The sequence below is a fragment of the Lolium perenne genome, chromosome 7 (assembly GCF_019359855.2).
Source record: "Lolium perenne isolate Kyuss_39 chromosome 7, Kyuss_2.0, whole genome shotgun sequence".
Classification (NCBI taxonomy): domain Eukaryota; kingdom Viridiplantae; phylum Streptophyta; class Magnoliopsida; order Poales; family Poaceae; genus Lolium; species Lolium perenne.
The window spans coordinates 143,695,444-143,707,633 of NC_067250.2; the positions used below are offsets into that span (position 1 = coordinate 143,695,444).

At 44.2% G+C, this 12,190-nt stretch overlaps 1 protein-coding gene across 2 annotated transcripts; it reads right to left on the reverse strand.

Annotated features, from left to right (window-relative positions):
- Window positions 1-8,437: 8,437 nt before the first annotated feature.
- LOC127318641 (metal transporter Nramp1) lies at window positions 8,438-11,803 on the reverse strand. Of its 2 annotated transcripts, none has more exons than XM_071823738.1 (12): window positions 11,503-11,803; window positions 11,182-11,294; window positions 10,942-11,017; window positions 10,783-10,823; window positions 10,617-10,695; window positions 10,447-10,551; window positions 10,180-10,289; window positions 9,915-10,096; window positions 9,561-9,804; window positions 9,236-9,472; window positions 8,924-9,019; window positions 8,438-8,844 (listed from the first exon to the last, which is right to left on the reverse strand). In XM_071823738.1, exons 2-12 carry the CDS (start codon window positions 11,287-11,289, stop codon window positions 8,554-8,556), a joined length of 1,569 nt encoding a protein of 522 aa, XP_071679839.1. In that variant the 5' UTR covers window positions 11,290-11,294; window positions 11,503-11,803; the 3' UTR covers window positions 8,438-8,553. The 2 variants fall into 2 exon arrangements, with proteins under 2 accessions (XP_071679839.1, XP_051205084.1); XM_051349124.2 differs by having other exon boundaries at window positions 10,942-11,020.
- Window positions 11,804-12,190: the final 387 nt, after the last annotated feature.

The window sequence follows — 12,190 nt, forward strand, 5'->3', positions numbered from 1 at the left end:
TGAACCACCCGTCAAGGTCCTAAACTTTTGAATATTGTGGCGACCGTCAGGCTCGTATATGTACTAAGTACTAACATAACGATGATCACCTCAGCCGTGAATATGCGATCTCCTCTTGCCCTGAATATTGTTTTGTCACTGCACTTACAGTTGCATCACTTAGATATGTGCCAGACTCATGAACCATGGGAATACAATGTCCCATTCTTTGGTGAAGATTTTGGTTCTGGGTTTTATTCTATCCCAGTTCCTGAGGTAGAAATACAACCTGTGTTGCAGCTGAATTATGCTCATATCACTGTAGAAAGAGGAGAGGTGAACTGTAGAAATATTGAGACCGAATTTAATGTTTGGGCTGAGTCGATGAAAATTAACTGAAGATTTTTTGCTAAAGAGGTATCCCCTACAGAGTTCAGGACAAGATTTTCTTCAACTAAATATATTGAGGAGCTTGCACATTTTGGGAAGCTCTTCATGAGAACTGTCCTTGGGGCTATTATATCCATGGAGAAATGGTCAGGTGACATAGAACCTATCTCTGTGATTCAAGAAGCTTGGTTAGGATCAAAGGACTTCCCATGAATTTCAGAAGCAGGTCCACTACTTTGTATGCTGCCAGTCTGGTTGGAAAACCCTTAGCTGTGGACAAGAACTTTATCAGGAACTTATCCTATGTTAGAGTGAGGATTGGCTGTCAGGACCTTTCATTGGTCCCCAACACAAGAATTGGTGAGATGAAGGGTGGTTTCTATGAGTTGCAATACACAAGGGAATTGTTTGAAAATGCTCCTACTCCTGGTACCAAGATTACTGCGGCTGACACCAATCAACAAGAAGAGGGGATCAATGGGACTCCTAAGCACCAAAGAACTACTAGGAATGATTCTGATGCAGGCTCACAATCTGCTCCTCCCAAAGTCACAGGCAATGGCAATAAAAATACAAGCAATCATAGGCAGGTTGCTGCTGGTGTTCAAGTTGCTCCTTGTAGGGATACAGGTAAGAGGAAACTCTTTGAGACTGACCTGCTGGATGATGTGGTTGATACTGGTATGGAAGTTCCTAGAAATGTTGCTCCCTCTGTTCCCACTACTCACAAGCCTGTGCCTGATAGTCCTGCCTCCCATCTCTATGTCTCCTGGACAAGCTTCTTCTAGTGCCTCTGTTGCTCCATCCTACACTCAGTTTTTTCACACTCTTGTGAAATCTGGGAGTGAAAAAACCATCATGTTCCAGAAGGAATACATAAAAGAACTGGGTCCAATCCTTGAGGAAAACAATGAAGAAAATTTTGTCTGAAGAAAAAGTGGACTATGATGATACTGAATCTAAAAGTGGATCCACTTCCGAGGTACCTTTCATCAGGCCTGGCCAAGAAATTCTTGCTCTAGTTGTTCCTACTAGACAGACTGTTAGGTTGGCAGAGGTTATTCCAATGGATGGATCTCAACCTGACGTGGAGTGTACTCAAGAGTAGCCTCTCTCACAGAATGATAGACCTGTAGATAAAGATAGCAGTCCGAGGTGGTGTACAGCCAGGTGTCAGGATGAGTTCTCGCCTATCTACTCAGGAGGCCCATGCAGAAAGGGTGCCTGAGAGAGCAAGCATGCAAGCTACATCTAGAGATATGGCAGGTAGAAATATCACCTCTCATAATTCCTTTTCTTTACTTGATGATGATATTATTCGTGCTAGAGCCCTTGTAATGGGGGTCAACCCAGAAACTCTTCCTTTGGAAAGAATTAATTACTTAAAAGACATGGAGCATGCCATACATGCTGCTGATGTCTAAGAGACACAATTGCCAAATGAAGAGACAGAGAAGCCAAATGTGTTATTCCTTGGACATGGAGAAGAACAGGAAGATGAGCAAGGATTTACTCCTGTTATATCAAGAATGAGCAGGAAGAAAAGGAAGAGTGTTTGCAAGAAAGTTGTGAGGAGAGAATCACCAGCAAAATCAGGTGGTTCTCGGAGAGGAGCACAAGCCAAATCAGGTGCTGCCTCGGGGAAAGTATTCAATGATCACCCTTTGTGTGGCATTGTTACTGGACCCAAATGTAGGAAAAAAATCCTAAATATTTATGATAGGTGCCTCTTTAAATTGTAGAGGTGTGGGCAAGAAGGGTATGCATACTTTTTTGGCAGATTTCATCAAGGAACGAGTTGTTGACTTCTTGGGGCTCCAGGAAACCATTAAGAAAGATTATTATCCTGCTTTTTTCAGGAGCATTGACCCTGTTGGTAATTTTTTTTAGAAATGGATTAGTTCTATGGGCAGAAGTGGAGGAATTTTGGGTGCCTTTAGGTTGACCAGATTTTCCATTTGTGACATAGTGGTTGGCAAATTCTTCATCAAAGTTACTTCGATGGATCTAAAAATAAAAGTTAAGTGATGCCTGGTGATTGTATATGGTGCCTCACAAATGTGTGACAAGGAGGAGTTTTTGACTGAGCTTGGGATGGTGTGTAGGGACCAAAGCTTACCACTATTGGTGGGTGGTGATTTTAATTTACTTACATTTTCTTCTAAGAAAAATAAAAGGATGAGAAATAATAGGCGGTCTGATATGTTTAATTCAATTGTAAACACTTAGGTCATGATGGAAATTCAATTATCTGGTGGATAGTTTACTTGGTCAAACAACCAGGTGGAGCCCACACTGGAGAAACTTGTTAGATTTTTGATGAGCTGTTCATGGGAAGATTTATTCACTCTCACTACTGTGCATAAACTCAGCAGAGAAATTTCAAATCATAATCCTTTGATCTTGGACACCATGGAAGATAGCAGGAAAAATAATAAAGAGTTTAGATTTGAGAAAACCTGGCTTACAGAAGAAGATTTCCTTGCCAGGGTTGCTAGAATCTGGCATTAAGATGTCAGAGCCTGTAACAGCCTAGACAGGATGCAGAAAAAGTTGAAAAAATGTAAAGAATGGCTTGAAGGGTTGGGGTAGAAATCTGAGAGGGAGAGAGAAGAAAAGAAAACAAGATATTTCTACAGAACTTGCTGCTCTATAAATACTTGAAGAATTATCCCCTCTGTCTTCTGATGACTTTAGGAGAAAAGCTGTGATCGAGCAGGAATAGCTTGATATATTGGAGAAGGAAGAAATATTTTGGCGGCAAAGATCAAGAGAGAACCGGTTGCTTGAGGGAGATAGCAATACTTCTTTTTTTCATAGAATGGCCAATGGATGTAAGAGAAAAACATGATCTTCTCCCTTAAACATGGGGACTCTGTTATTCAGGGTGATGAGGAGTTGTTGACTCATGCTACAGACTTCTACAGGAATCTCTTTGGTCATGTGGAGGATTCTGGTGTCAGATTAAGTGGTGATATTTGGAGTACAGAGGAAAAAATTAAATGACACAGACAGAGGCAGTATGGATAGGAAATTTACAGAGGAATAAGTCAAAGATGTGATTGATCAAATGGAAAAAAATAAGGCCCTGATGGGATTCCTATTGAATTTTATGAAGTTTGCTGGGACATAATTAGACATGATTTGATGGCAGTATTCCATGATTTATATGTGCACAAAATTGATTTGGATAGAATGAATTATGGGATTATCACCTTGATTCCAAAAGGTGAGGAGGCAGATAGAATTCAGAAATTTAGACCCATATGTTTGTTGCAGGTTTTGTTTAAAATTTTCACCAAAACCCTCACTGTAAGAGCTACTCCTGTTATGGAGAAACTGTTATCTCCTTGTTAGACTGATTTTATCAAAGGGAGATTTATAACTGATGGGATTATGCTACTGCAAGATGTTTTGAGAGAGAGCAAGTTCATAAAGCAGCAAGGGGTTGTACTAAAAATTGACTTTGAAAAGGCATATGATAAGGTCAACTGGAACTTCCTGTTTGATTGTTGTTCACATAAGTGTTTTAGTGATAACTGACTCATCTGGATAAAAAAAGTTGTTACAAAAGGCACCTTGAGTGTGAAAATCAATGATATTATTGGCCCATACTTTGCCAGCTGTAAATGTGTCAGACAGGGAGACCCTTTTGCCCCTTTCTTGTTCAATATGACAACAAATATTTTGGCTAAGATGATTTTCTTGGCACAACAGAATGGTTTGATTACTGATTTGGCCAGTAATTTGATAGATAAAGGAGTGGCTATTCTACAATATGCATATGAGATTATCCTTTTGATTCAAGACGGTTAACACCAAGCTATCAATTTGAAACTGTTGTTGTATATTTTTGACGCCATGCCAGGACTAAAAATCAATTTTGAGAAAAGTGAGGTGATGATGGTTCTAGAGGATGACATCAAGGCTCATGACTTTGCTGCTCTGTTCAACTGTCAGCAAGGGACTTGGCCTATAAAATATCTGGGTGCTCCTATGTGTGCTAGGAGACCAACTGTTGCAGAGATGGGCTTCCTTGGAGAGAAAACAAAAAAGAAGATGAGTGGCTGGGTAGGAAATTCCATGTCCATTGGTGGAAGATTAATTAAAATAAATGCATGCTTATCCAGTATTGCTATTTACCAAATGTCCATGAGGCTTCTGCATAAGACAAATATAGAGGAGATTGATAGACCAATTAGATCCTTTTTCTGGGCTAGAAGTGCTGACAGGAGGAAATATCAAGTGGAAGTGGATATGTAAACCAAAAAAGAAAGGGGTTTTGGGAATGAAGGATCTCTACAAATTCAACATCAGTTTGATGTGTAAGTGGTGGTGGAAGCTTGAACATGGCTCTAGCCCTTGGCAGGATTTGATGGAACAAAAATACTTGAGAGGGGGAGGTATCTATTATACAAAGTACATACCTGGTGATTCTCCACTGTGGAAAGACATGCTTCAGGTCAAGCACATATATCTGAAGGGCAGAAGAATGAAAGTGGGCAATGGCAGGAGAACTAGCTTTTGGGGAGATGCCTGGTGTGACCAATTACCTCTGGTGGAAAGATTTCCAGATATTTACAACATGCGTATGAACAAAACATTTCTGTAGCTGATGCAGCTGCTATGAATTGGAATTTTTTCCTTTAGAAGATGGATGACTCCAGATTTGGCCTTGCAGATACATGGGCTATCCCAGATACTAGCCCAAACAGTGCTCAGTGAGGAACCAAACAAACCATTCTGGAAGTAGACCAAGAGTGGCAAAAAATTTGTTAGCTCTGTGTATAAACACCTATGTGGTTGTGGGATAGACAGGTCTTTCAAACACCCGTGGAAGCGTAAAATTCCCCTCAAGATAAAGGTTTGGTTGTGGCTTATATGGCATGATGCTATAGCTACCAAGGATAACTTGTTGAAACGCAACTGAAAAGGAGACTCCACCTGTCAGTTCTATAATGGAGATGAAACCATTTCTCACATGTTCTTTACTTGTCCAGCAGCTAGATTTGTTTTGAGTACAGTGGGGCAGGCAATTGGTGCTCCCTCAAGGCCTGGTTCCTTCACCCAGTTTTTCTGGTGGTTTCCACAGTTCATGCCTGCCAGTAGAAATACTCAAATTGCTGGGTTGGTTGCTATTTGTTGGGCTATTTGGAAGCTCAGAAATAGGGTGTGCTTTGATCACAAGCTAATAAAAAATCCTTTTGAACTAATTAGTTACTCCACTATGTTCATGAAACACTGGGCAGGTTTGCATGATGGGAAGGACGCTGATGACATTCGTGCTGGAGCAGATAGCTTGTTGCGTTTGGCTGGCGCTTCCGCTGCTCCTGGAAGGAATCTTACAACAACAGTCGAGCGTCGCCCCCTGATTGATACCGATCGTGATGTGGAAAATGACATGAGGATGGAAACTGATGATCGCAATGACGATGCCGCATGAATGCAATTGCAGTTGCTTCTATTTTCGCATGTTTTTGCTGCTGGAGATCATTTTCGGTAGTTCTTTGGCTGATGGATGTATTCGTTGATGCTGGTGTGGTGTTGTACATATATAGAACCCCTAAGTCCCTCTCAAACGCTATCAGTAGGCGGTGCTCTCCCCCTCCTGCTGTTTGTTTACTTTGCTTTGATGTTGGCTGCTGAGCCTTTGATGCTGTATTTTGTTATGTGATGATAATGAAATTTGATCCAGTGGGATCGCTTGGAAAAGGAAAAAAACTGCACTTACAATTACAAAAAAAAAACACGTCAACTGTGTTGTAGACCTTAACCCTTGGAGATTGATTGCCATGCTAAATTTGAGATATCTTTTTTTTCAATAAGGGGCGCTTTATTACTCAAAATGGTTTTAAACATTACACCCAACATCTGCATAACTAGGATGCACACAGCCGTTTAGTAGTCCAGTATCAAACAAAAGGAGATAAAAGGAACGATGTAAAAAGCCAACTACTATAAAGCTCCATTGGCTTCAATCCTCCAACTATGTAGCCACCCATGTTGGGAAATAAACTCTCTGGACCGTGTAGACACCTCCGTAAAGAGGTCTCGATCTTCCAAATGCTAAAGTGGCAACCATGAACCAAAGTTGTGCACCGGTAAATAACTTGCATGATAGAGGAATTTTTTTCATTAAAAACCTTGTCATGTCTACATAGCCAAAGCGACCATGCTACCGCAATCGCTCCCACTCTGATAATAGTTTTGTACCTAGGATCAATCCCATTTAGCCAATTGCCATAGATGTTTGCAATGCTACGAGGTGGATGTAAGATAGACCCTGTCTGAATGATTGACCATATAGATCTAGCAACCCGACAACTGAAGAAAAGGTGTTTTATTGTCTCATCTTTGTGACAAACACATATTTCGTACAACCATTCCAGTTACGTTTTACAAGATTATCTTTAGTAAGAATCCCACCTCGATGAAGATACCATGCCAAGACCTTTATTTTAAGAGGTATCTTCATCTTCTAGATGGATTTATTATTTAAAACTGGTTGTGATGGGATGTAAAGAGCTTTGTACTTGGAGCTAACTGAGAATACCATTTTTGGTTAGACTCCAACGGAATTCATCTATCCCCTGAACCAAGTGAATTGGATCTAACCGCCGAAGAAAATCGTTCCAAGCGACTAGCCGGGGACCAATGAGATCACGTCTGAACGTCATAGAGGGAGGGGAAGATTCCAACACCTTCTGCAAGGTATTCCCTTTATGACCAACAATACTGTACAAAGTTGGATACCTATAAAATACTATTCTGTACAATACTGTAAAAATTTGAGATATCTATATTACTTGATCTGGTAAAGATGGGCAAAGAGAAAGAAATACTATGAATCAAACATCGAGGAAGAAAACCCCACATCACAACAAGGCGACAAGCATTGCTGCAAATGCAAAACCTATTAGAATTGACGAGAGGCCGCAATAACATTTTTTTTTGAATAGGGATAGGGTCCGAATACCCTAGATGCTGCTAGTATTATTAAAGCGGTGAGTACATATTACAGAAAAGCCCCTACAGAACAGGGGAATTCTGGATAAGGATTGAGTTTTTACAGAAAAGACCCTAGAAAGATTATAAAAAAGCAATCATGTCCTTCCAACTGAGCACCGCATCTGATGGAGGTCGCCGTTGACTTGCTCCGCCACAGAATTGACACCGGCGCTGGGGACAAACCACTTGGTCCGGCGTCGTGGCTGGAGGAGTTGATCTTCCCCTCGGACTGCTTGGTCTCTAGGAAGAAGAGGTTGAGGAGGGTCACCTTTCGACCATAGGATGGAGAGGCAGGGCGGTGGAAGCCGCCGGCATCGGTCCTCCGCTGAAGAGCTCATGAGACGAGAGCACAAAGGCTCTCAGGTGTAGCACCAACATCCCATCTCCACCGCCCAACACCCGATGAGTTGAAGCCGCCTCCCAACTTTCCCTCGGCGCCACGGCCGGCCGAAAGTAGAGAGACATCACCAACATCAGGGAGAGGGCGATGAGGACAACGCTTATTGAGGGGATTCGCCACCGGGACGCCATCCAGCCCCTTCCACCTTGGAAGCAGGAGCATGGCCTCCATGAGCGCCCATCCCGGGCCGCGCCAAAGCACCAGGAGGGAGAAGCATCCCCGCACACCTCCAGATCCCGCCGTCACGGATCTGCCCTTCTCCTCCACCTCGCCTCCACGGCCGGCCAGGAGAAGAAGACGCAGCACCGACAGCAGATCGAGAGGCAGCAACAACATGCCTTATTTGCGGATATCCTCGAAGAAGACAGCGCCACCGCCCACTCCGGCCGCCGGAGCAGAAAAAAAGTGGAGCCACACCTCGAGCTGCTCGGGATCTGGCCAGAAGAACCTGAAGCCCTACTCCATACTACCGGCATATAGCCGAAAACTAAAAAACTAAACCTAATATCTACTCCGGCACCCCTCCTCCGCCATCTCCAGCCAGCAAAGCCGCCGGAGAAAGCTCGGGAGCGGCCCGGCCTCTCTCTAGGAGCTGTCAAGGAAGGGGGAGGAGAGAGAGAGGAAAGGGGGAAATGACGGGCCGTGGACAAACTGCCGCAGTAACATATGGTAACTCACTATCTGATCGTAAAACTAATGAACAAATCAATATGACTAAACAAATGTATTTAGCTAACTAATCAATGGAAGTTGCACGTTAGCAAGCATCAGATAGGTTATTGACTATTATCCTCGCTGCCATCCTGGTTGGCAACCTTTGCTTTCTCAGTGTCGTCGATGTCCTGCAGCTCGCGGCGAGACACGAACTTGGCTGTGTCCTTCCTGATGGTGAGGTAGATCACGGCGGCAACGTAGAGCAACATCAGCGGGAACAGGGTAATGCTGACGAGAATGTTTGCGTAGATCGGCAGGGAGTTGTGGAGGATCCATCCAACCAATTTGGAGCTGAGGAAGTAGACGTTTATCCCGATGATAATGAAGCCCAGCGTCCACGAGAACCCAACAATCTGCATAAATCGTACGTAAATTGATTATTACTAAGCACAAAACCGAGGAAGATCATCGGTGGTGCGTGTGCTTGCTTACATAGATGGAGTTGTTGCACTGGCCCATCTTGTTGCTACTGCTGCTGAACTTGAGAAGAGGGATGAGGGCGAATGGTAGCTCAAAGGACAGGATCATCTTCATGTATGACAAAGAAAACCAATAATATACAGTATTTTTTTCGTTACTCCGACCCATATTAGTTATCACTAATATAGATGTATCTAGACATATTTTAGTTCCAGGTACATCCGTAGTAGTGGCAATTAATATGAATAGGAGGGAATATATTAATTTGAATCTTTAGGGACACAATGATGCCGTATCATATATTTGCCTGTGGTGAAAACCTACCGATGCAATGATGATGAGACGACCGGCGCCAGATGAGCCTCCGATAATGGAGACAACTAAGCTGGGGACGATGGCGATGCTGCGGGTCATCAGGTTCCGCACCCACTTCTTCATCTTGATGTCCAGGAACCCCTGCATGATGTACTGCCCGGCGTAGGTGCCGGTGATACTCGAGCTCTGCCCAGAGGCCAAGAGAGCCACGCCGTACACGATGGCACTCGACCTGCCAAGCACATTCTGGAACACAACAACAATGTTAGTATTAGTATTTTTTTCGTAGACCATCATACTAGATCACAGTTCACAGACGAAAGTGATCAAACACCTTGAGTAGGAAGGAAGACGAGTCCAATGTGAGGTCGCCGCACTTGGTGGCATCTTCCGGCGACAGGTTTCCTGCGTTACACACGGTCCCGGAGACAGAGATGATGGCGATGTTGACGAGCAGCGCCACAAACAGCGCAATGCCGCTCTCGAAGAGGAAGAATCTGCAAGCGTCGTTCATTCCTTTTACTGACGCGGGTGTGCTCCTTGACAGCACCAGGGCAGAGTGCAGGAATAGGTTGTGCCTGTAACAATCAATGTTCACATGTAAATTAAGCAGCTAGCGAACATATCATTGGTACTGGACCTCAAACTGTAACCTGAACATTGTGGAGCTATTTTGTGTATCACTTACGGCATGACGAGAGCCCCAAGTAGGGCAATGGCGTCGGCTGTGGCGCTGGACCCGTTGAGCTTCGGGATGAACATTCCCTTCAGCACCTCCTTAGCCGGGGGCTTTACAATGCTCATCTCCACGAAGAAGCATGCTGCCATGACGAACACCAGGAGAGCGACCAAGAACTCCAGCTTCCGTACCTACACCCAGTTACATAGGCATCATGGTATGTTCATCAGGAAAATCATTCCAGTTATGATATTAATAATTGGTGGTACATTACCCCGTATTTTTGCAGGCCAAGAAGGAGAAGCGTGCTTGCGCCAGCAATGAGAACCCCGATCCACACGGGGATGTTGAACAAGAGATTGAAAGCGAATGCTGTCCCTATAACTGCAAAAGAGAAGGTGAACTGGTAAGAACATTGGTTTAGCAGAGCGAGTGAGTTTTGCCTCTTCATATCTACTCTCTCTCTCGATGTAGACTGAAAATTTAAACATGGTACTCGACCTTTTTGTTTGGGACTATTAATAGTGTTAAAAGTTCAAACCTTCTGGGATGTCTGCAGCAATGACAGCCACCTCTGCGAGCAACCAGAGGCAGATTTTGACCCATACTGGATACTCTGACTTGCACAGCTCGGCTAGATGTCGCCCTGTACGTGTTGTGTTAGTGAATTAAGATCCATAAACAAACACTGAGTAAGCTTCATGAATTTACCTGTAACAACTCCAAGATTGGCTGAGAGTGATTGTATAATTAACGCGAAGACGAGTCCGATTAGAATCACCCAGAGGAGCTAACAAAAAATACAAGAAGCAAAGTAATTAGCACGGTGAAGGGCGGACGAAACGGAAAGTACCAATGAACAAAACAAATGTACTACCTCATATCTGTGGTTCGCACCGGCCTGTAGATCAGTTTCCACTGTTTCAGTAGGAAAAATGTGAGAACCATATAGGTGTGTATTTACTTGTGTGTGTCGTTAGATGAATTTTACAGTACTAATTTTACTAATTAGAGAGTGGGAGAATTGTGTGCGTACAGTTCCCGGGATCAAGGTAAGCCAAGGAGACCATGAAGCCTGGTCCAACGTGGCGCAGAAACCGTCTCCATGCCGGCTCCTGTGCATGTTGAGAAAACCAAATTCAGTGAAAACGTTAGGAAAAAATATCACATCTATCCTGGACATAGAGCATCGATGGATCGCTTTGCAGAACCGCGCGAGTGCCTTGATTTTGATACTGTAGATGCAAGTAAAAATAGTGAAGTAACCAACCCTAACCTGCCCCGAATGATCGTCCCCTCTGAGGCCAGCGATTGCCTCGATATCCACGTCCTTGCCGGAGGCCGCCGGTGTCTCCGTCTTATTTACCTCAAGGACTTGCTTCATTGTTTCTAGTCGAATCAAATTCAAACAAATACAATTTTAGAATCACTGCAAATTAAATGTTATTAGCAGTACAGAGAATAAAACTTGCAAAACAGATCTACAGAATACGGCGGCGCCAAGGTACATGGTGAGGTGGAGCCAGTACAGCAGCTCGACTGACCGAGGCGGCGGCGCTCGGCAAACAGGGAGGCGCGCGAGCAGAGAGATAAGTACCCGAGGTAGTAGTACGACGGCCGGCGGGAGGCGTTCAGATGTGGGAGGATCGCCGGAGGCGAAGGACAATTGCAGCCCTACTACTCCGGCTGGGCGATGCAGGTAAAATTATGCGGAAAACCCTCTGGAACTCCAATCTGACAAACTGAACTCACCGATGCCCGATCGAGGGCAGGGGACGTAGGAAGGATCGATGATCAAAATGGGCGTGAGGTGTTGTGCTTGCTCGTTGATGATCTTTGTCTTGGAAACCTCAGATGCAATCACTGCAACGAGTCTTATATAGGTAGAACCGTAGAAGGCGCCGCCGCACATCAGTTCCGGGGGAGCGCGGTTACTCCGGGCTCGCGCCGCCGCGAGCGCGCCCGTGGCCGGCGCGTGGTCGGCACGCGCATCTTGTACCGTGAGATGATGACATGTTGAACGTCATGGCCCACGCTTGACGCGGGCACGTGACCACGCACGGGTCGCCGCCTGCCGTACTCTAATGCACAGGGAGTTTAGAGTTACAAAAATGAGGGCAACAAAAAAATTTGTGTTAATATCTTGAAATAGTGTTTCTTGCTTGTCTTGTTTCATGCGTTAAGAATGCCTGCTTGAGTGGATTGTTGAACAAGATTGTGAACTAACACAATCCCTATGCATTAGTGATCATGTCATTCAGAATATTACTATCTGTTTGGCACAA

What these genes read in the sequence shown, in the direction of transcription:
- LOC127318641 (XM_051349124.2), bottom strand. Translation starts at nt 11,289, where the DNA reads ATGAAGCAAGTCCTTGAGGTAAATAAGACGGAGACACCGGCGGCCTCC. An exon ending in TTGGCCTGCAAAAATACGGG is followed by an intron (nt 10,097 to 10,179) that starts GTAATGTACCAC and finishes AACTGGGTGTAG; the next exon opens with GTACGGAAGCTGGAGTTCTT. An exon ending in GTCTCATCATCATTGCATCG is followed by an intron (nt 9,020 to 9,235) that starts GTAGGTTTTCAC and finishes TCATACATGAAG; the next exon opens with ATGATCCTGTCCTTTGAGCT.